Source organism: Pituophis catenifer, unplaced genomic scaffold (assembly GCF_029215685.1).
Source record: "Pituophis catenifer annectens isolate HBS135680 unplaced genomic scaffold, rPitCat1.0.hap2 SCAF_1, whole genome shotgun sequence".
Taxonomy (NCBI): Eukaryota; Metazoa; Chordata; class Lepidosauria; order Squamata; family Colubridae; genus Pituophis; species Pituophis catenifer.
The window spans coordinates 115,363,162-115,388,912 of NW_027256881.1; the positions used below are offsets into that span (position 1 = coordinate 115,363,162).

A 25,751-nucleotide genomic window follows, 5' to 3' on the forward strand; every position below is an offset into this window, starting at 1 on the left:
TATTTATTAATGTGTGTTCCTTTTTCTTCTCCCTATTCAGTGATAAGCACAATTTGGTGATCCAGTGCAAAGTACTGTACCAATTTGGTTTTGTTTATAAAGTATTCAGAAAAACAATTTCCTTAATACTGTCACAAAACCTAATTGTAAACAATTTTCAACTTAACAGTAAGAAAGCCACAATGAAGCTGTTATACAATATTTTATTTAAAAAACAGATTGCTTTGGACCAAACCAGACGTGTACTGCTGCATGAATAACAGAATAAATTTTTAGGTCTTAGAATAAAGTTATATACACAATAGGACTACTGGCTGCTGTATAAAGATAACTCTGAATATGCATTTTAGATAAACCAGTTTCCCAGAATTTGTAATAACAAATGCTCTAAAAAGGCAGAACCCACTGACAAGGAGAGGAGGACTGCAAGGTACATCTACCTATGTTTCTCTTGCCGAGCAACAGAATGAGTCAGTAATTACTAAAATCATGCTCAATGAGCATTTTCCTGCACTATATGATTGCTAAATAAAGCTTTCCCTTAATTTTAGATACAACAGCTGAATAGTAATGACTTTTTAAAAACACTGGCAGGGATCCACATTTTTCACCCCATTCAATAGAAGGAGTTTCTACTTCAACTGTAATTTTAAATGTAAGACTATGGAAAATCAAGTACAGCTTCCTGAGTACATTCTTCTTCATAAAAGAAAAACAAAGTCTAATTAATGGCTTCAGAGGTTAATTAGTTGCCTTTTATAAGAGCAGCCTTTTTCCTCTTCTTTTCTCCCTTTATTTCAAAAATAGCAAATACCCTTGAAGAAACATGGATGGTGGCACTTTGGAGTTTCTGCTGAAAACTGAATAAATCTGAAGAATTGTCTGTATGATCTTCAAGATGACCTTCCGACTCCTTTACCTCTTCTTCCTTGATTAGCAGAGGTTTCCCCAGGGAGTGTCCAAACAATTGGCAAACTTCTTGAGCTTTTTGCTGAGCACTTCTAACAGCAGAAACACATACCTGCCTCCTGAAAAGAAAGAGCAGCAAGATTTAGTTAATTAGTTCTTATTTAAATTGCAGTTTTATGGTTGTCAAACTTGATGACATTTCTTTCAGATAAAGTGAAGCCTCGGGATACATAATAACTCACTTCAGTATCACATAACTGCACATCTAGGCACATAATTACACACAATTCTGCATAGTTACAAGTTTTCCCTCAATAGTGTTTGTTTAAAAATTTGTTCTTTTCTGAAAGAAAGCCAAAGTAATTTTTAGGAACTAAACTTGTCTTTTTCCTTACTTATTCCCTTTCTTTGTATAATTGTATAGTTGAGGGCAAGGCTATTTTACCACTGTTCTACACACACATTCCTGGAAGTATGAAGAGCAGATTAAAAAATACTTCAAATATGTACAACCCCCAAAATTTATTGCTATCCTTTTTGTTTCCTTAATTTAGTTACATGCTGCAATACAAAAAGCAATCTATAGGTGGATTGATGACTTGGGCCACTCATTTTTTTTCGGTCCAACCTTCTTCATAGGATTCTTCTTGTGGGGAAAATAGGAGACAACATTATCCAACTTTCAGTAGTGCAAAAAACAAGATGGATTATAATAAGAATGACAATAGTAATAAAAATAACCTTATTTGTTGCAATATTACTGCTTATTTCTTATATTATTCTCTTCCTTAAATTAAGACAGGAAGGTTGGGGAAATGAAAAATGGTGTCCAACTTGTCTGAGTCTAATTCAGTATTTCATTCTGACGTTCTGCAACATTTCCCAATCTCTCCCGCCTCCAAGACTTGACAGGACAGCAATACATATTACAGTTGTAACCTCCCATAGTAACTCCAGTCTTTTTATTAGTAAACATAGTGGTGATGGCAGCTATGTGGAGACGCTGCTATGAACCAGATGATCGGTTTTAAGTCTGACAACTGTGGTCCAAAGGATAAGCCATTAAAGCTACAATCTCCATGTATGGCACAGTCAGTTCTCTTCAAGTTGAGCAAAACATTTTTACTTGTGTAGTTTGGAATACACATTCACAGTGAAATAAGCAAGCCAGACATATACAACTTCTTGAGAAATGTATTGAGAAACTTACCGAAGGGCATCTACAGCTTCCATTGTATGGTAAAAGTGAGGCGAGCTGATGATAACTGATTTATCTAGTTTCTCAACAAGATGATTACATGTATCTTGCATTTTCCCAAAATCAGTAAATATAATGCAAATCTGTAAGTGAATATAAAAATGTAGAAGCCTTTTTTCAGTGATTTAATTGCAAGATGACCAAAACAAAAACTAGCAGTATATATGGATCTTTTCCAGTCTCTCACTTTTTTAATTTACTCTATTATTTTATTTATTTCACAATCTGCAAAGTAAACTGAGTATAGTGAATTAAAAATCAAGTACTGTCTGAAAATACTTAAAGATACAATTGATGCAACTGGTTAATATCCCAATGCAGTAATTCCAATCTTGGAGCATTGGCAAGCAATCTTATATTAAGCTTTCTTCTTCAGTACTAAGGAGTGACCCTGAACAAACACTAACATAAAAGTTCAGGTCAATAAGAACTATGAAATGGTTGCAAATTATGAACGTTAAAAATAGGGAAATACTTCAACACCTCAAGTGATATAGACAAAAATATTTTCAATAGGATTTATTTTTAAAATTATTTTTTCTGAGCATCATCTAAGGTGTTGAGATACCTTTAAAATACCCTATTTTAAAGCATTTGTTATTATCTACTAGTATTAGTTAGGGTCAAAGTAATTTATCAGACATCTTCATTAGATAAGCCATAATTTAAATAAAAGTATGCACTTTCAAATATGAAACTATGCTACAGTTTAGCAACACATCTCTTCAATAGTGATCTCTCTCTCCTCACTTCATTATACCATTTGAAAATACTACCCATTTTTAATTGATCAACATACAAGATATGTAGAAGAGACATTTGTCCCAAGATACTACAGCAATTAATGACATATTTTCAGAATACCATTAAGTTTCTCATTAAAATTCTAAATTAGCTTTAACATGATACAATGCTAAATGAAAAAGCAAGTGAGTGAATTTAATAAAATTAACAATCTATATCTAGAGGGGTTTTAAAAGTTTTGTAAAATCAAAACAAACATATTTGAAACTAATAGTGTTCTTTAAGATACTTGCCTCGGCTTCCATCTTATACGCATTGTCTATTCTACTGAAGTTTTTTGTCACAGTCACATCATTTTCCTTGGGGAGGAAAAATGATCAGTTTAAGTCCACTACGTAAAAACAATGTTCTTTTAGGCACACTAAACAACAAAATATGGCAATGTATTTCAAAACAGTAAAAGTGAGTTGGAGCTAGAACAGACTCACTAAAATTAACTGAGTTATATTAATAAGGATCAAGTCCAGATCCAACACCCTTTCTTAAGCAATATTTTCACTCATATTTTACTATGAAAACATTTAACCATTCTTTTTGCAATTTCTTAAAGCAGTTGTGCCCCTTCCTGGAATCATGTATCATAATCATGTAAAATATCATTTTGCTTTCAAATTCAAAGGGCTAAACAATTCTAATAAGCATGATTGAGTGAACGATTTCCAAAAATTCTTAACAAATTATGCTTTGAAAGACTGCAATATCAGGAATATCCTAAATTACCTGGTACCTATAAATTCCTGATAATCTTCTAAAGTACCATGTGTAAGACAGAAATAAGGTGTTACTCATAGCATTACAAACAATTCAAAAGAAACATAATTATTCTCAAGGATTTTTTGGGCTGTATTAAAAACTGTGATTAACATAAATTCAAATAAAAATACTGGCTAGTATCAATTTGCTGACTTAAGGCTATCACCTTTTCAGCCCTAGAAAGAAGGCAATGGAAAAGCACCTCTGAAAATGTTGCCTAAAAATTGCATGAATTTGACTATGAAGTCAAATTCATAGTCAAGTCAGGTGTCTTGACTGACTTGAAGGTCACATATAGTTTGTATTTTACTTGTGTGCTTTTTCCTTCAAAACTGTTTCCACAAACAGTGTTATAACTTATTTCTAGGTTAGATGAGGTATAATAACTATTATTAATCCAGAGGAACTCATTAAGTTTCACAGCTGAGTGAGGTCTGAAAAAAGGGTTGGAATTACATCCATATGAACTGAGGAGAAATTATGACTTTTAGATCAATACATAACTCTGTTGCTAGTTGCCCAGTTGACACTCCTTCATGATGGCTAAGTAACATGTATTATCATAGGAATATATACAGAAATAATCCCTCCTTTGGGACGGTGGATTGGGAAGGCATGACACAATGGTGAAGTGGAAAGTCTTTAGTTAGGAAATTATGAACCACAGCTCTGTATCTGATCTGGCAGGATAAATAAGGACGGTGTATTACCATTGATAGATGGTCCCCAAGCAAAAGCACCCTAGTGATAAAGGTACTGGATGACTAAATGTCTATGGAGATTGTCAGTCATGCAGGTCATGGTTGTCCCAATGGTGCTTTTTCAAGAGGCAACTGGATTTTCTGGTTTTTCTTTGAAGATATTTCGCTTCTCATCCAAGAAGCTGAAGAAGCTGCTTGGATGAGAAGCGAAACGTCTTCAAAGAAAAACCAGACAGTCCAATTGCCTCTTGAAAAAGCACCTTTGGTATTGGACAACTAGCAAGGAGATTCACTTTCTAGTCCAACCCCAGCTCCCTGGTAACTCTGATCCCATGAACTTTTCTAAACTCAATCTACTTCACATCCTTGCTGCTGCAGTTAAAAATTGTATGTTACCTATGCTGCCATGGGCTCCTGAATGAAAAGCGAGATCAAAATAAGTTGAGATCAACTCCTTGTGACTGCAGCTACGCAGCATTATAAAAACAATTTTTGACTGCCCAACCCTGGAAGGAATCAGGAACTATCCAGATGATCCCTTTGTCCAAGTATTTCAATGCATACAGCACGCCCAGACACCCATTAGCATAAAGCATATTTTAGCCTAATTCAGCCACTAGGCAGAATGGCTAGGGCAGTGGTTCTCAACCTTTCTAATGCCGCGACCCTTTAATACAGTTCCTCATGTTGTGGTGACCCTCAACCATAAAATTATTCCTAAAACCATCGAAAATATGTGTTTTCCGATGGTCTTAGGTGACCCCTGTGAAAGGGTTGTTCGACAAAGGGGTTGCGACCCACAGGTTGAGAACCACTGGGCTAGGGAGTCCCCATGCTAGATGTCTATGGAGGTTCTCAGTCATCCAGGTCATGGTTGTCCCAAAGATGCTTTTTTCAAGAGGCAGCTGGACTTTTCTTTGTTTTTTCTTGAAGACGTTTCGCTTCTCATCCAAGAAGCTTCTTCAGCTCTTGGAAGAAGCTTCTTGGATGAGAAGCGAAACATCGTCAAAGGAAAAAGAAAAATCCAGAAAGTCCAGCTGCTTCTTGAAAAAAGCACCTTTGGGTTCCCCGTGCTAGCTAAAACCAGGTGCACATGAAGCACGGGGGATGGATTTTAGTGGACGGAGGTACCAAAATTGTCTGAAACATTAAGTTAACTGGACTCCCTGGCTAAGGTGCAGTTCCTCTGCTGGGGAACAGAGGGACTAAATTCATAGTTGGGGGCAATATGGTGACTCTGTAAACCACTCAGAGAGGGCTGTAAAAAGCACTGCCAAGTGGTATATAATAAGTCTAAGTCAGAGGTCTTCGAACTTGGCAGCTTTAAGACTTGTGGACTTCAACTTCCAGAATTCTCCAGCCAGCATAGCTGGCTGGAGAATTCTGGGAGTTGAAGTCCACAAGTCTTAAAGCTGCCAAGTTCGAAGACGCCTGGTCTAAATGCTATTGCTAAAGTGACCAAAGAATTGAGCACGTTCTCAAAGGGCGGGAGACCTACTGCGCCTGCGCGGCACGCGGGGGAGTGGGCCCCTTTATCTCACCCACCGAGATGCCGCCGCGCTGACGAACCGTCTGGGCGACGTAGTCAAGTCTGCGAGCGACGCTGCCTCGCGCTGCGCCGGCTTCCCCTTTCCTGCTTTTCAAATAAACCGTAACTTTGGCCCGATCCGGTCCGGCGCTGAGTTCCGCGCTGCCGCTCACGTGAACTTCCCTCCCAAACGGCCCCCCTTCGGCGGCTCTCGGCGGCTCGTCGTTTGCCGTGCCGGAGGGGAAGGGCGGGGACACCAACTCGGCGAACACCCGAGTTGGAGAGAGCGGCGGCGGCGGCATTTGGCTGGGAAAAGAAAGAAAGGGACCGTTAGGAGATCCTAGCAACGGAGGCGACGCCGCGAGCCCTCGCGCCCAAGGCGTGATGGTCCTTGTAGTTCTGACGGGAAAATCGCGTGGAGGCCGCAGCCCCGCCCCGAACTGAAGAGGGGTGGCGTCTGCAGAGTCTTCTCTTATCATTCGTATAGTGTTAAGCCAAATGCCGCCTGGCCTTTGTGTGGGGATGCCTTTGGCAGCTTGTAAATCATGACTTATGACCTAGCATGGTTACAAACGGCAGTGATGTCGTCAGAGAAACAGACTTTATTCGATAAAACGTTTGAGAATAATTTTGCTTTGTTCAATAAAACAGTTTATTCAATAAACCATGGGGTTTAGGATGAGGAGTGCAATCAAAAATGGCTATAAAAACTATGTTGATGTTCATTGTAATACAGGTAGTCTTTGATTTATGACTGTAATGGACTCCAGAATTACAGCGGTAAATCATGGCATTCGTTAAGTGGATCACATGACACACACAGCCCCACCTGATTTTTATGAATCTAAAAAAATCATTTACAAGCATGAATAAACTGAAGTTGCTTGGACTTCATTCATTCATTCATTTCGTATAGCTGCCCGCCTACAAACCACTTGTTTGTATGCATCATGTTTATGTATCGCTAATTAACATTTGGGAGATAGAGCTATGTTCCTGCATCTGCAAAATAAATGTGTAAATATGAAAAGTATTTCAGCCTTTTGTCTTCTGAAATTGAATTAGAACTTTGAAATCAACCTAAGGGTTTGTATCTATTTCTGTGTTTGTGCTGCAATCTTATTAGGCTGTTAGGGCATTAAAAACTAAGCTAAATTATTCACTAGGGTGAATCTCCATGCAGCTGCTGTCTTGGCTGCTTCTGGAGTGACAGAATTATAAAGCTGGGAGAGGCTGTGGAATCCAACTCCTTCTTAGTGCAATAAGATGTGCTGTGTCTGAACACATCTAGTACCCCAACCTCTGGGGAATTGATTGCACTATGAACTGCTCTTGACACTATATACCAAGAGACTGTAGTATATCATTTTAGAGGGGTGTGATGGTAGTTCACCTCCTCGTCGTGCACCTTGGATAGCATGGTAGTGTGAACCAAATGACTAGCAACAAATGGCAGCCAGACTACATTGAAGAATTGGCAGGTACTGACAGTTGGCAGCCAGACACCTTTGTAAAACTCCTGGCTCTCTAAAATACATGGCAACTGATAAATTGTCCACCAAGAGCTTACACCAGTCCAATGTCTGATTTTTTCAACATAGATCACCCTGTCCTTGTATTCAATGCCTAGATTAAATTGTGCTCAGATGTTGATCTATGTACCAAGATGCTCAGCCTTTATTTTCTCAATCTTCAATGTACTGAGCTACTCTGAAGATCACCTGGAACATGGAAGATGCGGCATTGAATGAATGGTTGGGTATTGTACAAGCCAGCCATAGATAGAAGCACAGAGCTGTTCCTTTTTGGATTGTGCAGTTAGCCAGCATTTGCCTTCTGCACATCTTTTAATTTGAAATCAGTTCAAAATAAACCAGTTCTCATCCAAGAGTTGGGAAAGATTGTCTCCATATAGTAAGAATTCATACCTCTCAATAGGTGCGAATTGAACTGACACATTAGGGATCCTAATTGGAAAATTGCAGGACATAAAACATTGGCACAGAAGGTATTTTATAGGACTTTCAGCCACCATGACAACCACAGAACTTTCTCAGTATGTTGGCAGACTGGTACATTTTGGTGGACATATATTTGAACTAGTGAATAGGAGCCTGAAGGTCCAGAATTGGAGATGCTGGATTTTATTGCATTTATTCATTAAATCCATTTGCATGCAGCTGCAATCAAAAGCAAGTCTTGGCAACTCACATTTTATACTACTGCCCAACTCATCAGGATTACAGATGTGCTTTGTACAGCAAATTTTTTTTTAAAGGTCAAGATACCCTCAAATGAAGCTTGACATTTGTTGAACACATTCTTTTCTTGGCAGTGTTAGAGATGCTTTTCAATTGTCTTCTCCCAGATTGCTTTTCTCCCTTCCCATTCTAGCCAACACCCTTGAATTCCCAGGCAGTTCCCCATCCAAATCTCCCTGCTTAGTTACCAGCATTGCCAAAGTCAGCTAGGTGTTGACACTTGCCCATTTAGCATTTAAAAAAACCACAATATTCAGGGCTGGACAGTGTCCATAATTACCACAGGAAATACACTGTTGAATTCATTCTTGGAGAAAATGTTTAGTGCCCTCATTCATGTTTATTCAAAAATAATACAGAGGGCACTTGTATCCATATTTATTCACAAGGGAAGCTGACTGCTTAGCCCTAGGAAAACTGGCATAAGAAAACTGGTACAGAATTGGCTGTTTCTACTGCAGTACCTGTTACTATGATACTGAGGCTTTGTGCTATCCCAGCAGAAGGTTGTTAGACTCTTGTGCAATAGTGAGTGTCCAGCAATGCCACTTATGACTAATTGGGCTTTCTGAGTGGATCTCAAATCAACTATGTACTGGATTCCGATTTTTCTGTGATTTTCAAAGGGAGCCCTCAGTCTTGAAATAAAGTGCATTTTACTGAATGGGAGTGTGGGAAGCTCCCATCAACTTTCAGGAAAATGCATTGTGTTTTTCTAGTTTAATTCTAGAGCCCCAATAACCCCTGGCTAGCCTAAGCTGACAAAAAGTGCTGAGTGCAAATAATGGCACTTGGATGGCCCAAAATGAGAATCAGATCTAGTATATTTCCCAAACATAAATTGTAATTTCTTAGGGAGGAAGCCCACCCCAAATATCTCATCCTGCCCACTTTTGATGAACACAACCTTCGTTTCCTCTGCATTATGGTTCAGTCAATCAGCCTTCATCCTATCTGTTATGAACTCCAAGCCTATTTGACTGGAATCCACTCACGGGAAATGATTCTGAAATGGGGCTTTGGGATCCTCTTGAAGTGGACTGAAAAGGGCAATAGGATTGCTGCTGCTGGCACATTGATTTAAAACCTGAAATATTCCTGTCAGGGATTTTACAGTAAAGAAATTGTATACTTGATTATTCAGGTAAAAACTGTGGCTAGAATTGTATTTGCACAGAATTGGAAGGGTGAAGAGATTCCTATGTAAGAAAATGTGATTAAGAAAATATTAGAATGTACAGAAATGAACAGATTAACACTTGCAATTAAAGAAAAAGAAGAATCTGACTATTATAATATATGAGATTTATTTTATCAATGGTTAGAGAATAAATATGAAAGAAAGGTATTATAAAGTTAAATAAGTTAAGAAGAGAAATGTTACAATAATAGATATATTAAGTATTATGTATTAGTATTAAGAGTAGGTATGAATAATGAATATGGTGGTTAAACTGTTATGACACAAAAAAATTATACCCAGACGACACGCTGTTTAATGAATGATAAAATGTTTGTATTAAAAGAAAATAAAACTTAAAAAAAAAAGAATTGCTGCTGCTGGTTATAATGCTGGTTATAATAGCAAGAGTATTGATGCCTTTGAACTTTGGTGTTGGAGAAAACTCCTGAGAATACAGTTTACAGCCAAGAAAACAAACTGATGGGTCATTGAATAAATGAAACCAGAGTTCTTAGCCAAGGCACAAATGGCCAGGTTGATTTTATTCTATCTCAGACACATCATACAAAGACCTAATCACTCTCTGGAAAGGGCTCTAATGCTGGGAAAAGTGGAGGAAAAAAGAAGAGGATGGCCAGCAGCAAGATGGATGGACTCAATTACAGTAGCAATGAGTGTAACATTGAGAAACTTGAAAGAACAAGTTAGACCATCATGAAGAAAATCTATCTATGTGATGACTAGGAATTGAAAATAACTTGATGGTTATAATCAATCACTCACTTTTACTATTTTGACTCTATTAATGATAGTTTCAAAGAATCATGACAATAATCTGATACATCTTTCTATTGCTTTTTTTCAAGTAAAGATTTTTGGTTCAGCTCCTCAAAACTATTTCAGTGACTCTCCATATCGCTTTGACTTTAAAAACAAAACAAAATCCTTATGAGTTGTTTTGCTGTTGCCCCTTTTTGTGGCTTCAGCAACTTCTTGTAATAATAGCTAAATCCTCCTGGCACAATTGCCCTGTTACACTTGAGTCTATTTTAGCTCCACTTACTTATCCCAAACATTTATTTAGATGTGGCAGCCACTGATAGTTTTATAATTTCTGGCACTGGAATCTTTCGAGATTATGGGGAGGGAGCTTTCTTGATTCTGTGGGAGAATTATCTCCTGATTCACCCCATGCCTGTTGCCTGCCAGCCAGCTACTTTTATTTTTATTTATAAACACATAGATTTAATGATTTTTCAAAAGGATTGTGCTAAAAATTAGGTATGGAGCTTCTTTAAATGCTTGAGCAACTCGAAACGTGGCTGAATGCATTATCTGGGCACTTGGCTCAATTCTCTCAATTTTATTGTATGCTTGGTGGAGTAGGGAGATAAAGCAAACAAATATACACTTTATTTCTATAACTTATCCTGCATTTAAACTATAAAGACAGCACCAGCCTCATGCCCAAAGCAGAATGCATCTAGCATTGCAATCAAGGACTGGAGCATCGCACATAAATATTATCTCAGGGAAGAATCTTCAGAGTGTTAACTTCATAGTTAACTTGTAGACAGCTGTAAAGCACTTCAAAGGATAGGGGCCATTGTTCAAGTCTAACAAGATTTTTTTGGATCTGGGTCTTCATTTCACCAATCTCAGAAGGATGGAAGGCTGAATCAACCTTGAACCAGTCAGGATTGAACTCCAGGCTGTGGGCAGCCTGTAATACTGCATTCTAACAAGCACACCACAATGCTCTTTCGCATTAGTAGTACGCTCTCATCAAACTTTACCTTGGCCCTGAATGACATATAAGTAGATCAGATTTCAAAATGATCATGCTCCTAATTGCAAATAGGCACTTAGATGCCACTGAATAGCGCTAAGGCACTCTCCTACATAATCAAAAAATGGGGAGGGGGGGGTGGGGGAAGAAGACAGATGGCAATAGTTATAAATGCAAGTTTCTTTTGTGTATAACCATCATATTTTTCTGTCCTGGTGATACTTTAAATTCCTTGCACCTGTTCTTTTTTTTAAAATATAATTCTGTTTTATATCCATGTAGGCTTGACTCAGCTGCTCAGAATTTGTCAATTTTAAACCTACTGCCACCTTACATATTCTCACAAAGGTTTTTTTTTAAACTTTTATTTTTACATGGTACAATACATTAAATGAAGAATGCAAATTATAGTTCAAGTATAAATTTGTGATCGAGGATGAGAGAAGGGAGAATGGGGAAACAGAGGGGGTCAATCAGAAAACTGTTAAGAATGTTGATAACGGTTGTAAGTTCCCTAAGGATGATAAGTTTTCCATTGGAAAACCTGTTCATGATAATTGCGCCCACCTTCTCCACAGAAGGTTGAGTTACATTGGTTTCCCGGTTGTCAAAAAAATGATTGATTGTACAGAAGGTTTAAAAGTAAAAAGCTGTAAAAATTACCTTGAATGCTCTGTTTGTAAGTGTTTGGAAGTTAAGGTTAAGCCGAGACCAAGGAAGTCAAGACGCACCACTGACTCCATTTTCTAGCTAATACATATGGACCTGGTAGGCCCACTAAAGCCATCTATCAGGTACAAAGAGAGGTTCTTTTTAACCGTTGTAGACTATTTTAGCCATTATGGTTTTGTGTATACCCTTAAACAGAAAAACGAGGCATTCCAGAAATTCAAAGAGTTTTACAAGAGAGTAGAGGTCCAACACAATACCAGGATCAAGCAAATAATGACAGACCCTGGCTCCGAGTTCATGTCCAGGGATTTCTCAAAATGGCTAAATGAACACGGTGTGTTGCGCTTCACCTCTTCCCCGTTTTCAGCCTTTCAGAACGGGGTGGTAGAATGCAGAAATGGGGTCCTCCAAACTATGATGAGATGCGTTTTAGAAGATGCAGGAATGGGTCAGGCTTTTTGGTCAGAAGCTCTCCTCTACTCCAACTATACACTAAACAGACTATGGTCCAGCATAATTAACAAGACACCACACAAATGTTGTACAAAAGAAAACCCAACCTAACACATTTGCATGTGTTTGGTGTCGCTGCCGATGTTCACATACCCAAACAATTAAGACGAAAGGGGGACAAGGTCTCCAAGAGACTAAGGTTCATGGGATACGAATCAGGGACAAAGGGTTTTAGATTCATAGACACCAATAATAGATTCATAGTATCACGATCAGCAGACTTTCACGAGCACTCCAACTGGTCAAAAATACACTCAAACGATACTTCTTTGAACAAGACCAGTCCAAACATAGACAGGAAGAGAGGGACCAGGGCATAGACAAAGCAAGAGAACACAAAACACATAGAGCAAGATATCACGAAGTTAATGTCAAGAAGTGGAAAGAAGGGCACCCAACATTAAAATTCGATAAGCTCACAAATAAGGAAGCAAAATGCCTACATGAGGCAGACACACCATCAGACAGGCCAGTCAGAGCAAATAGGAACAAAATACCCAAAAGATTCGAAAACTATATTATTTCCACACAGACAGATAACATCACTCCTAACTTATATGAGGATGTACTCAAAGTACCCCAAGAGGAAAAAGAAAAATGGGAACAAGCAATGGCAAGGGAAATGAGTAGCCTCAGGGATTTACAGGTATATAGACCAGCCAGAATACCAAAATACAAAACACCAATTGGGACAAGGTGGGTTTACAAAATTAAACCTTTAGAAGATAACAAGGTGCTGTATAAGGCGAGATTAGTAGCCCAAGGTTTTGCACAAAAATACCCAGATGATTATACCGACACCTACTCTCCCACAATCAGGGCCGAGAGCATTAAGAGTGCCCTAGTAATAGCCTCCATTTTGGGACTTGGAGTATACCAATTTGATGTCCAAACAGTGTACTTACATGCTGAATTAGATAAAAAGATTTATGTTAAGGCCCCACCAGGAATTGAGGACAGGGATGGCAAAACATGGCTCCTGAATAAGAGCCTGTACGGCCTTAGACAGTCCGGCAAGAGATGGTATGACTGCTTAGCTAGTACTCTTAAGTCAATGGGTTTTATGGCTACCTCAGCAGATAAATGTTTTTTTGTGAAGAGGGAAAATGGTTCAATTGAAAATGTTCTTGTTTATATGAACGACATATTATACATTGGAAAACAGAAATCCAAATGTGATGGTTTTGCTGCTGAACTAAAGAAACACTTCTCACTCAAGTCCCTGGGAACAATTGACAAATATTTGGGAGTACAAATCACCAAGACAGACAAAGGCTTCCAACTCTCTCAAAAAGAGAAGATCATAGAACTGCTACATAGATGTAACATGTCGGAAACCAAACCTAGCGAGATCCCCATGCAACCGGACTTCCTAAAAAACATGTACAATGAGGTGAACCGTTCAAAGACAACAGACTATACAGGTCCACCATAGGTTCACTGTTATACATAGCAAACTGGACAAGGCCTGATATTGCACTGCCAGTCAACCTTTTACCCAGACATGTCAGTCAACCCACCACTTACCATTGGGATGCCATTAAGAAACTACTAAAATACCTTAAATACAGCTGTGATGCGTACTTATGTCTCAAACCCGACATCTCTAAAGAACCAAAATTATCATGCTATGCAGACGCCGACTGGGCTGGAGATATTAAAAGCAGGAAGAGCACGTCTGGATATATTTTCTTCCTCAACAATAGTCCCATACACTGGTATACGGGCAAACAAAAGCTAGTGGCCACTTCCACCATCGAAGCCGAGTTCGTGTGCATGTCTAAAGCCACTAACAACCTAATTTGATTCGACGACCTACTTTATGACATCTGGGCAGAACCATCATACCCCATTGTCATCCACAAAGATAACCAGGCTGCCATCGAAATATCCAAGGCCGACGCTGTTGGCAAAGGACATGCCATTGGTTTCATCAAGGCCATCCATTGTGAAACCAAGGAACAAACAGCAGACATTCTCACCAACCAGCTATACAAAAGGACTTGTTTTGAACATTAAGTTAGTGTGTCTTTTAAATTCACTGAAAATCCAAGTGGCCATTAATTTCTCATCTTTTTGAAGCATTTCTCCTCATGTTTCCTTCCTTTGACCGAAGTGAGGATTAGAATTGGATTTGGATTAAGAAGTACAGGTAGTGGTCAATTTATAACAGTTCATTTAGTGACTTTCGAAGTTGCAGTAGCACTGAAAAAAATGACTTATGACCAATTTTTCAAACAAGCATTACAGCATCCCCACGATCATATGATCAAAAATTGGAAACTTGGCAACTAGCATGTATTTATGATAGTTGCAGTGTTCTGGGGTCATGTGACCATCTTTTGAGCCATGGTGGCACAGTGGTTAGAGTGCAGTACTGCAGGCTACTTCTGTTACCTGCCGACTGCCTGCAATTTGACAGGTCAAATATCACCAGGCTGAAGGTTGACTCAGCCTTCCATTCTTCTACGGTCGGTAAAATGAGGACCCAGATTGTTGGGGGAAATATGCTGACTCTGTAAACCGCTTAGAGAACGCTGTAAAGTGCTGTAAAGCGGTATATAAGTCTAAGTGCTATTGCTCCTGCTATTTTGTGAGCTTCCAACAAGCAAAATAAATGAGGAAATCAGATTCACTTAACTATGTTACTAACAACTGCAGTGATTCATTAACAACTGTGGCAAGAAAAGTTGTTAAATGGAGCAAAGTTCACTTAACAATTTTTCTACTAGATCTATTAACTAGGGAGAGCATCATATTGGATATTCCTTCAGGCTTCGTGATTCATTAGTACTCAACTCTTTAATGTCTTCTAATGCCCCAAAGACCACTGTCTTCTAAAAACATATAAATAATGAATATTAAACATTGTTTATGGGGAACAACTCTATTCTAGATCTTAAATTATTTGTTTATGACCAGGGCCGGATTTTCCTATAGGCTAACTAGGCTTCAGCCTAGGGCCTCAAGTTCAAGAGGGGCCTACATTCAAATTGTTAGCAAAATTAAAATTACACTTTCACTATAGGTGAAAGGGCCTCATAAGTGGAATAGCCTAGGGCCTCTTTTCATCTAAATCCGGCCCTGTTTATGACTGAGATCACATTTTGGGACAAGGTCAGTATGATATAAAGTATATGCTGAGGAAGATCCTGAATGATAGCTGGTTTCTGTTCTTCTTTTTGGCTTTACCAAACATCATACTACTTAATCCCTTTATCATTTTATAATTCCCAGTATTAGTCAGTAAAATCTGCAATTTATCTTATGTCAAACATTTAGTTAATGGGATTTTCAAAAGATTGATTAGAATACACTGAATTCCTTCTGAACCATACTGTTGGGCAAAAGTTTTTTTGTGGAAAATAACTTATAAATTAATCAGGATAATTTTAGGCCTATCGCAACTTTCATCATCAATACTCACATGTTAATATTTTCAAGTTATCGCTGTTAAAGTCTTTAAAGAAATTCATGGCATTAACTATTCATTTATTACCAAGCATTTAAAAAGAATTCATCACAAAAGCTGGAAACAGTGAGAAGCTGGAGTAATATTTTAAGCCTGGATTATTTGAAAGTAGAAAAACACTCAATTTGTCTACCTCATTTTCATAAAGTTGGAAATAAAAAGGAAATTAATTCTTGCCAGAGCTTTCCATAATAACTAATTTTTAAAGTATGCCATTTGCTTTGGTTCTTGATTATGTATATAATTTGTGGATTATAAACAACTACGATATTTGTTCATATGTGAAGAACTGTGAATACATGTAAGTTCTATGGTATTATTTTTCTCTCTGTTATTCTGAATCTTTAATGTAAAAATATATAAGTTCTCAAGAGTGGTGACAAACTGAGAGGTAATTCCAATAATTATAGAATAGGACAGATTTAAGAATTCTTGGAAGCCAACTGAGTTTTCTGAACGTGAAGTAGCTATATAACAGGGAAAAAATAACTCTAGATGACGATAAAAGCTGCAGAATGACAGATAAAATTCTCACTGTTCTCAGCATGGAAATAAAATCAAAGCAAAGCAGAACATTTTGAAATTCAAGTTTTGAAATTCAAACATTTGAAATGTGCAAGTAATTAAAGCTACAAAGATTTGTTTGATGCAGGGGAGAAAGTGACCTCTGTATGCAAATACTGTAAAGTAAAGTTCAGAAACAGGAAGTAGAAAACCAGGGAACTGTTCAAATTCATAGGTTACACACTAAGAACCGTTCTTATGGATAGGATATTTAACCATTTAGCAAAGAATTCATGGAAAGACCTTGGTAAGTAGTGAACTTTAAGGCAGGGAGCTGGAAAATATTATTTCTTATGGTTTGATACTGAAATACATTTGAATCCCTATTTCACATCTCTTTCGAAACATACTTGGTCAGTAAGTGTTTTTTCCGATGGGACCAGTCTATCAGGGTAACCTGGTCTACCCAATTATGGGATGGAGCATACTGTTCCCGCTTTCGCCTTTCAGCCCCAATCCAGGCGCCTTCGCAGGCAGTCGCTTTCATGACAAAATATTTTTGTGTTGAATTTATGTTTACTGACAAAAAAACGGTGGCAGGAATTGGGTATGGCCAGTCTAGAGAAAAGAAGGATTAGGGGTGACATGATAGGAGTATTCCAGTGTTTGAGGGCTGCCTTAAAGAAGAGGAGATCAACCTATTCTCTAAAGCATCAGAAGGCAAGACAAGAAACAATGGATGGAAACTAATCAAGGAAAGAAGCAACCTGGAATTAAGAAGAAACTATCTAACAGTGGGGACAATTAACCAGTGGAACAGCTTGCCTTCAGACATTGTGGGTGCTTCATCACTGGAGGTTTTTAAGAAGAGACTGGAAGCCACCTGTCCAGTCTTGGTCAGTAGTTAATTCATAGCAGGTTTTGTGTAACCCAGTGACAGCCATGGAGCTACACAGTCACTCACGAATACAGGATTTGTATTACATCATCAAGGCTGGATGACACTAAGATATTAAAGAGAGTAACATCACTGATGAACTTAATCAAGAGACCTATTGCACATAAAATCTAACTACAGAATCCTAGAAAGGTTTACTCTGAAATATGTTCCGTCAAATTCACTTAAAGGCTTGAATTCATTATATAAATTACAGTACTAGCATGTTGAGAAAGCAAATAATTATATCAAATTGTTGCAGCAAAACCCATTTCTTTACAGAGATATAATAGAAATGAACACCAGAACTTTCTCACAGTTATTGCTAATAAAAAGAGATGTCGAGGCAGATAAAAGCCAGCCTCCTAGAGGGATCACAAGCACAGCCTAGAGAACACATTGATGTCATTTACAGATTATGGAGATGCATTTCCATGAGGAAAAAAAAAAGCACATTATCCAGCTTTCTGCCAAAAGTTGTACTTTGTGACTGAAAAGCATTGAATCTTAGCGACCTGTGATGAGCGCATAGCATGGTTTGCATTTTGATGTGCTAGAAGGGACTGAATTATACTCAGCTATGCACAGATTCATAGCACACAACTCAGCTTGCATATTTCCCTCCCCACAACTCAGGTGAATATATCAGGTGGCCAAGTGTTGTTGCGAAAGAACATCCATATAATTGAATAGGTTGTCAAAGTACTCTAAATTACTCTGTCCAAGACATTCTGTCCAAGAACTAATCTGTCCAAAACATTCTTGATTGATAGTTCATATCCAGCCAGTTAACGGCTTTGATTCTCACTGTTCCTCATTTTTGATGAAACTATTGATGTTTTTATTTAGATTTGCCAAGCATCCTGCCGCATACTGTTTGATTTCTCCCACTAGGCGGCAGTATTTGACCATTCTTGGCTGTTCTATAAAACTACCTTCTATAAATTGGTTTTGGCTGATTGAGCTTCATGAATTTAAAAGTATTATTTTCATGTTGGATGGTAAGACATGTATTTAAATAATGTTCAGATTCTTTGGTCAATCCTGGTGCATATCCTTCACATTCCACTTCAGCTATGCTGGGTCAGTTTCTCTGATTTTCGTTCCTCTCCTGCTTTTCTATCGCAGTATCTACCATTTTCTGTAGCTGCACAAAATACAGCCATTTTCACTGTGATGAAAATCTTGTAAATACACTTATTATGTACACCAGTTCATTTGGCTCAAATTATTGTTTAATATCAATTTAGATGATTTCTACATCCAACTTTCACTTTGTTAAAATCTATGGGATAATCCTAGCTTAAAACTCTTTGGAACTGATCTCTCCCAAGCCTGTGAAATAAGTAGCTCTATTTTTTTTTTTTTCACAATTTTGCTGGTCAACTAAAAGAATCCTTGCAGTATTTTAAAAGGCTGAGTTCTCTGTTCCTCTATTTGCCTTAAAATTATATTCTTTGGAGTTCAGTGTCTCCCAATTTTCATTAAATGTCTGCTTTTTATTAACTTGTCCATATCTAACTTGAACCTTCTTCCAATATTCATATCAATATATTTTAAAATAACTTTCGAAATAATAAACATTTCTGGTATACACATTACTAATATACAAAATATATCCATATAGAAGCTATAATAGTTGAATATCCCTATAACATTATCTACCTAACTAGAATTCCCTTGTTTTTTTTCCCCAGAGAAGAAATGAAGAATGTTGTAAGTCTACCATCAGATAACATTCTTCATAATTTAATCTGCCATAGACGTTTCTCTGAATATCTTTGGCTTTAGCCTACTGCTGGATCAATCAACATTTCCGCTATAGTCTAATAGCAACTACAGACTACAGTATACTTCTTCTGACGGGGAACATATTGGCAATGTTTTACAGCATACTCCTACAATGTATGGCAGAGAGTCAACACCTATGAGCTCATATGAAGCATTCATGTTTTTATGCTGGAACACCAGGGATGAATGCAAACGGTTTCAGAAACAAGAAAAATTATTAAGCTAATTTAAATTATAACTAGGGAGAATTCCAGTGGCGAAATGCTACCGGTTTGCACCGGTTCAGGAGAACCGGTAATGATAAATCTACCGGTTCGGGCAAACCGGTAGTAAAAAAAAGCTACCGGTTCCTCCGAACTGGTATTTCCGACGATCAGCTGTGCCGCGCGATTTAAAATTGCTAGAAAGCAGGAAATCCAGCTTTCTAGTGAACCTAAATCGTGTGGCGCAGCTGATTCCCCCCTTGCTGCTCTACTTACCTTCCCAAGCCTCCTTTTGGTGCACACTGTGCATGCATGTGCAGTGTACGTTTGGCGCGCAGCACGCATGTGCATGCACGCAGTGTGTGTTTGGCAAACTGGTTCAGATATCACCACTGGAGTAGTCTCATTCAAGCTCCATCGCTTCAATACAAGAATGTTTCTCATCTTTCCCAAAATAAAAATGATGTTTCAATATCCTCTCTTTCCACTGAAAATTTCTACCCATAAAATGAGTTTGCTGTAAAAAAATGGATTGTAATGAACAGATATTGAGCTACCATTTATGTCAGCTGTGACTTAAAGCAATAATTTATGGCATAAAGATAGCTCCATCTGGATAGCAATGATTTTCCTTAGCTTCTGGAGAAGGGGCGAATTTTCTCCAGGAATTCCAAGACACTATTTAAACCCGCCAGTGCAGGCAGAATTATAGCTCCCATTTATTGTCTGTTTTGCATCACTGCCAAATATGATTAAATTACAAAATGTGCTTCTGGCAAAACTTTTGATGACTGCTTTTTATATATGCCCATTACATTTGATAGAACATAATTTTCAAAACAAAAAGCATGACTGCCTTTAATGTTTGTGTCTACATAGCAAAAACACATTTCCCACTGAATAAGGGGTAGACAGACCTTGTGCTTCATAAACAATACAACAAAATGTAAGCTACAAGTTTCGATTTAAGCTTTCTGCAGAAAACAGATCAAAAGACTAGGTTCTGAAAGCTGAAATAATAATTTAGATTTGCACTTGTAACATGAGAATTATTTTAACATTAGCATGCAGTTTATTCAATAAAGTTGTCAACTAGCTCTTAAATGATTTCCCCCCATTACATTTGCTTTTCCTTTATTGTATTATCTTTTCCTTTTCTTCCATTTAGCCAGTATAATTATGGGACTTTTAAGCCAAGGGCTGTAGGTATTCCCATAGGTAAAAGCTGCGAAGGGCAAGAAGGAACATTTTTACATCATAATTTTAATCAGAGAGCTGTTGCTTATGTAGGAAGTTGAAAATACCAATCAATCAAGAGAGAAAATTGAAAATTGTGTTGAAGGCCTGGAGGCAAGATGTTATATGGAGCTGCTTAGAAATGATAATGAAATCCATCAGGTTTAGACATTTCAGAATGACAACAAAGCAAGAAGGAGACATGAATGGAAAAGTAAGAAAAAGGCTAATGAGAAAGGGCTCAGAGTGTGTATGGGTGGGTGTATGCGCTTACTCTGCCAACAAATGGATTGGAAGCAGCTCCCAGTTCAAGCAGAACTTTATTCATTTGATAGATGCCACCATCCCATATTCCTAATCCTTCTTCTTACAATTTTACCCATGGAAACCTAAAGAGGAAGAACCATTGCATGTTCTAGAACAGGGGTTTCCAAACTTGGCAATTTTAAGTCATGTGGATTTCAACTCCCAGCATAGCTGGCTGAGGAATTCTGGGAGTTGAAGTCCACAAGTCTTAAAGATGCCAAGTTTGGAGACCTCTGTTCTAGAACAGTAAAGGATGAACCTATATAAGGCTCTACTTATTTTCTCACTAGATAACTGAGCAGCATGAACAATTGCCTCGTGAGTAAACTGATTGCTGGTTTGCTATTAGCAGCAGGAGAACAACAATCTGCTTCCCACAGGTGAGCTGAACAGCTAACTACCTGGCCATCAATCTGCCTCCTTACAGCAGTCATACTTATATTCAAATATATTTCAGCCATCTGATCAGCATGCTGATGAAAACTTGGGTCTCCCATAGCTAATGGCAAAGCAGAACCAGGAATTTCTTGGTTGATTTTTTTGATGGGGGGAGGGAATGAAATATTTTTTTGTGGGTGCATATGTGCTTGGTAGGTAGGGTGGGATATATTCAAATGGATCCCTTGATTAATAGGAACTATACCAGGGGTGGGTTCTACTTATCTTTACTGCCGGTTCGCAACAGGGCCGCATGCATGCACAGAAGCATTTTGATGATGTCGGGGTCGGTGGGCGGAGCCTCCCGCCAGTTTTACTACTGGTTCTATAGAACTGGTACGAACCGGGGGCAATCCACCACTGAACTATACCAATAAAATGGTAAGTGACTCTATCACTACTTAATTATATCTCTCATGTGAGATGTTGCACATGTGAGCTAGCTGCTGATAACAAATGACTCTTGTTTCTGGTTTAGCTTTTTTTATTTATTCATATTTTCTATTTCTAAACTGTCTAATTCACTCAGAGCTTGCCTTTAGTTGAATATTATCAGAAACTAGGAAGCTGTTTGACCCAACTCAGAGGACATCTGTCTTCCCCAGGCAGTTCAGAATATAAGTAGCAGTGGAGAAAAGGTGGAATTCCTTGGTTTGAAAGAAATTCAGGTGTATTTCAATTTGTAGATTTATAGCTACTTTCTCTTCTTCATAATGGTGGGTCTCCGGCTCCTGTTCAGGCTTCAGTTGCTCCACTGAACCCAAAGTAGCTTTGCCAGCACCATATAACAGTTTCCCACTAATGAACAGTAACAAGAGTTGGAAGGGACCTTGGAGGTAATCTAGTCCAACCCCCCCTGCGCACACAGGAGACCTATACGAGGTATACAAACCTACCTGGGTAAGTAGACGAATAGAATAATGGTCTCCTTTTGCAAAAGTGAGATTGTAATCTTTATAACCAAAAGATGTTATGGGTTCTTTTTCTTCAGCTAATGAGAAAGGACTAACCAGGGAGAATTTGCATATTCATTTAAGCGTGCATTTGGCAATTTTGTTTTTTAATGGTAATGATTTCTTAAGTGTTAGACCTGCGGTGAAATTCATCTATAATTAATTTTAAAGGGTGCCTTTGGAGGGCTGAATTTCGATCGTTGCAGCCCTGGCCCAGCTGGAGGAGTGTTGGGGCTCTCCGTTGAGGGGTCTCCAGCTTCTGTGAGTGTCCTTGAGGCCCGCGGAGACCGTAGGACGGCGTGAGCGGCCCGAAGGAGGAGGGGCGGCAGCAGACTCTCTTGGCAAAGGCAGCAGAGCCAGGATGACGGCGTCAGCGCCGCGGCGGTGGCGGCGGTGCAGCACCCTCGCCGGGATCCTCGCCAGCCCAATCCGCCCTGGACATGTACTAGGGGCGGAGGGGGGGGCGAGGTGAGGGCGGGGAGGCTGGCAGCGGCGGCGACGGCGGTGCTGGCGGCGTGGAAATGGCGGCTGCCGGGTCAGGGAAGAAGCTGCCACAGTTTGGAGCGTGGGAGCGTCGGAGAGGTTGGCAGTTGCTGGCTTGCTTTGTTGGATCTCCTGGGCGACCGTGGGGCGTTATTTGGCCCCTTGGTCGTCCCAGAGGCCTCCATGAGGATTTATGGAGGCTGGGCGAGGCTGGACGAGGCAAGCAGCATGGTCCCAAGGAAGATCTGGGAGGGGTTGGGGAGAGCTGGACTATGACTGAGGGGTTTTCCCCCCTATGGCATTTGTTGCCTCTGCTCTCCTTTTTCACCCCCATCCCCCTGAATGTGGTGATGCCATGCCGTGTATGCCTGCTGAACAATCATCTCCGGGTCTAGATGCCATCTTGACCTCCCCGGAGGTAATGACGGTTATGATCTCCGCTGTTTGAGCCTCTCTGGACTATGTGGACTGACCTGACCCCATTCTTCTCCTCCGTTGAATGGAGGTTTACATCTGGGGATTCAAGTCTTGGTGGAGTGGGTTTATAGCTGCTGTCTCAACTCCGGCTTTTTGGACGATCGTGGTTGACCAGCCCCCGTGAGAGGAGGGCTGGGTCACCCTCTGCCGGACCGAAACAGCATTTTACTCCCTGCCATTGCCGTGAGAGGGCACTGAGGTCTCACATGCTCCATTGGAACTCTATTGAAGCCTGGCATTTCACTCCTCTGACTGTGATAACATCAAATTGGCCCCTGGTTATTGGCCATGGACTATCACCTCCCTTTGATGTTTGATGTACTCGGTGAATGACCTTCGTGCCCTGCGAGACTCCCCCCTCTCGCAGGTCTGGCCCTCTTCGTTATCGAGGGCCTATCTTGATGACGGGCGTTGGAGCCCCGAGAGATGGCATGCGGCTAAGAAGAGTTTGAGGGGTTTTTTAAGTGGGTTTTTTAGTGAGTTTTTAACAAAAATTTTAAGGGGTTCGGGGGGGATTAGGGTGGGTTCTGGGGGAAATCCACCGGGTTCAAGACCAGCCTTAGCGAAGGGCTGCGACATTAGGGACGTAGAACCGGAGGTCGGGGAGGGGGTTGGAGTTCGATTTGAAGAGGGCTGTTCCATCAGCATAGTGAGTGGGAGGGGCAGATATGGCGGAAGCTGGGGACCATATCATGTGCGGGGAATGCGCACTCGCTATCTTAGAGCGATTGCGCATTCCGGTCCCCAATGCTTTTCTTGTTCCCCAAGTTGTCCAGATTCTCAGGGCCAGAGCCTCCGGCTGATGTTGTGCAACGCCAGGTCCGTTGTTAATAAAGCCCCCCTCATTCACGATCTTATTCAGGAGGGGGAGGCGGACCTGGCGGGCATTACGGAGACCTGGTTGGGCCAGGAGGGGGGAGTCCCCCTCGTGGATATATGCCCACCCGGCTTCCGTGCATTTCATCAGCCGAGGGCTCAGGGCAGGGGCGGGGGGGGTGGCGGTTATTATAAAGGAAGGTCTGGATCCAAGGGAGACCACTGTTCCACAGATAGCTGGATGTGAGTCCCTCTTTGTGAAGTGGGGTCGTGGAGTACAGATGGGCCTGTTGGTCACGTACCTGGCTCCCTGCCACGTGGCAACGGCCCTGCCCGAGCTCCTTAACGTTATAGCCAAGGTGGCGGTGGACACCCCCAGACTTGCCATCATGGGGGATTTCAACCTGCCATCTATCGGTGAAACATCTGAGGTGGCTCGAGAGTTCATGGCTTCCATGACGGCCATGGACCTTACTCAGTTAATTCATGACCCCACTCACACAGGAGGACACACTCTGGACTTAGTTTTTGTCTCTGGTCAGTGGTTGAGTGGCCTCGATATAGGGGATATAGCCATCGAACCCTTGTCATGGTCTGACCACTCGCTCCTTCGACTGGACTTTCTAACCGCTGCACCCTGCCGCAGGGAGGCGGGACCGACCAGGTGGTTCCGCCCCAGGCGCCTGATGGACCCTGATAGGTTCCAGATGGAGCTTGGGCCATTTCCTGAGATTCTGGCTCATGACTCGGCTGAAGACCTGGTGGCCGCCTGGGATAGTGCGGCTGCAGGGGCCTTGGACCGAGTCGTGCCTTTGCGGCCTCTGACCCGGCACCGAACTCACCTAGCTCCTTGGTTTTCCGAGGAGCTTAGGGAGATGAAGCGCCGGAAAAGACGCCTGGAGAGTAGTTGGAGGACCAGCCGCTCCGAACCTGACCGAACACTGGTGAGGTCTCATATTAAGACCTACCTAGTGGCGATAAAAGCGGCGAAAACTAGCTATTTTGCCGCTCTTATCGCGTCATCAGATAATCGCCCAGCCGCCCTGTTTAGGGTGACCCGCTCCCTCCTCCACCTGGAAGTGCGGGATGACCCCTTGCAGGGTCGAGCTGAGGATTTTGTGCAGTATCTGTATGACAAAATCGCTCAGATTCGGGAAGGGCTGGCCTCTGACTGGGTACGTCCAGACGGGATGACTGAGACAGGTCTTGAGAGTGTTATCTGGGGGGAGTTCGATCCTGTGGCTCCCGAGGACATGGACAGGGTCCTGGGACGGCTGAACGCGACCACATGTTTATTGGACCCGTGTCCCTCCTGGTTGGTACTGGCTTCCCGGGAGGTGACACGAGGCTGGCTCCAGAAGATTGTTAACGCTTCTTTGGGTGAGGGGGTCCTGCCGGCCGCTTTGAAAGAAGCGGTGGTGAGGCCCCTCCTCAAGAAGCCTTCTCTGGATCCGGCTGTTTTGGCTAACTATCGTCCAGTCTCCAACCTTCGCTTCATTGCGAAGGTTGTTGAGAGTGTGGTGGCGCAACAGCTTCCCCGGTACCTGGATGAAGCTGTCTATCTAGACCCGCTCCAGTCCGGCTTCCGGCCTGGGCACAGCACGGAAACGGCATTGGTCGCATTGGTGGATGATCTCTGGAGGGCCCGGGATAGGGGTTGCTCCTCTATCCTGGTCCTGTTAGACCTCTCAGCGGCTTTTGATACCATCGACCATGGTATCATGTTGCACCGGTTGGCGGGGTTGGGGGTGGGAGGCACCGTTT

At 40.7% G+C, this 25,751-nt stretch overlaps 1 protein-coding gene across 1 annotated transcript; it reads right to left on the bottom strand.

The window, feature by feature from the left end:
* Window positions 1-243: 243 nt before the first annotated feature.
* On the bottom strand, window positions 244-6,255 carry IRAK1BP1 (interleukin 1 receptor associated kinase 1 binding protein 1). Its single transcript, XM_070954382.1, has 4 exons — window positions 5,971-6,255; window positions 3,205-3,270; window positions 2,120-2,250; window positions 244-1,028 (listed from the first exon to the last, which is right to left on the bottom strand). Exons 1-4 carry the CDS (start codon window positions 6,253-6,255, stop codon window positions 746-748), a joined length of 765 nt encoding a protein of 254 aa, XP_070810483.1. The 3' UTR covers window positions 244-745.
* Between the last annotated feature and the right edge of the window lie 19,496 nt (window positions 6,256-25,751).

Bases quoted from the DNA above. Each gene is read 5' to 3' on its own strand.
- IRAK1BP1 (XM_070954382.1), bottom strand. From the start codon at position 6,255: ATGCCGCCGCCGCCGCTCTCTCCAACTCGGGTGTTCGCCGAGTTGGTG. The intron at 3,271-5,970 runs GTGGGTGAGATA...TTCCTCCCCAAG, and splicing joins GTCAGCGCGGCGGCATCTCG to GAAAATGATGTGACTGTGAC. The intron at 2,251-3,204 runs GCAAGTATCTTA...ATTCACTTACAG, and splicing joins CGTATAAGATGGAAGCCGAG to ATTTGCATTATATTTACTGA.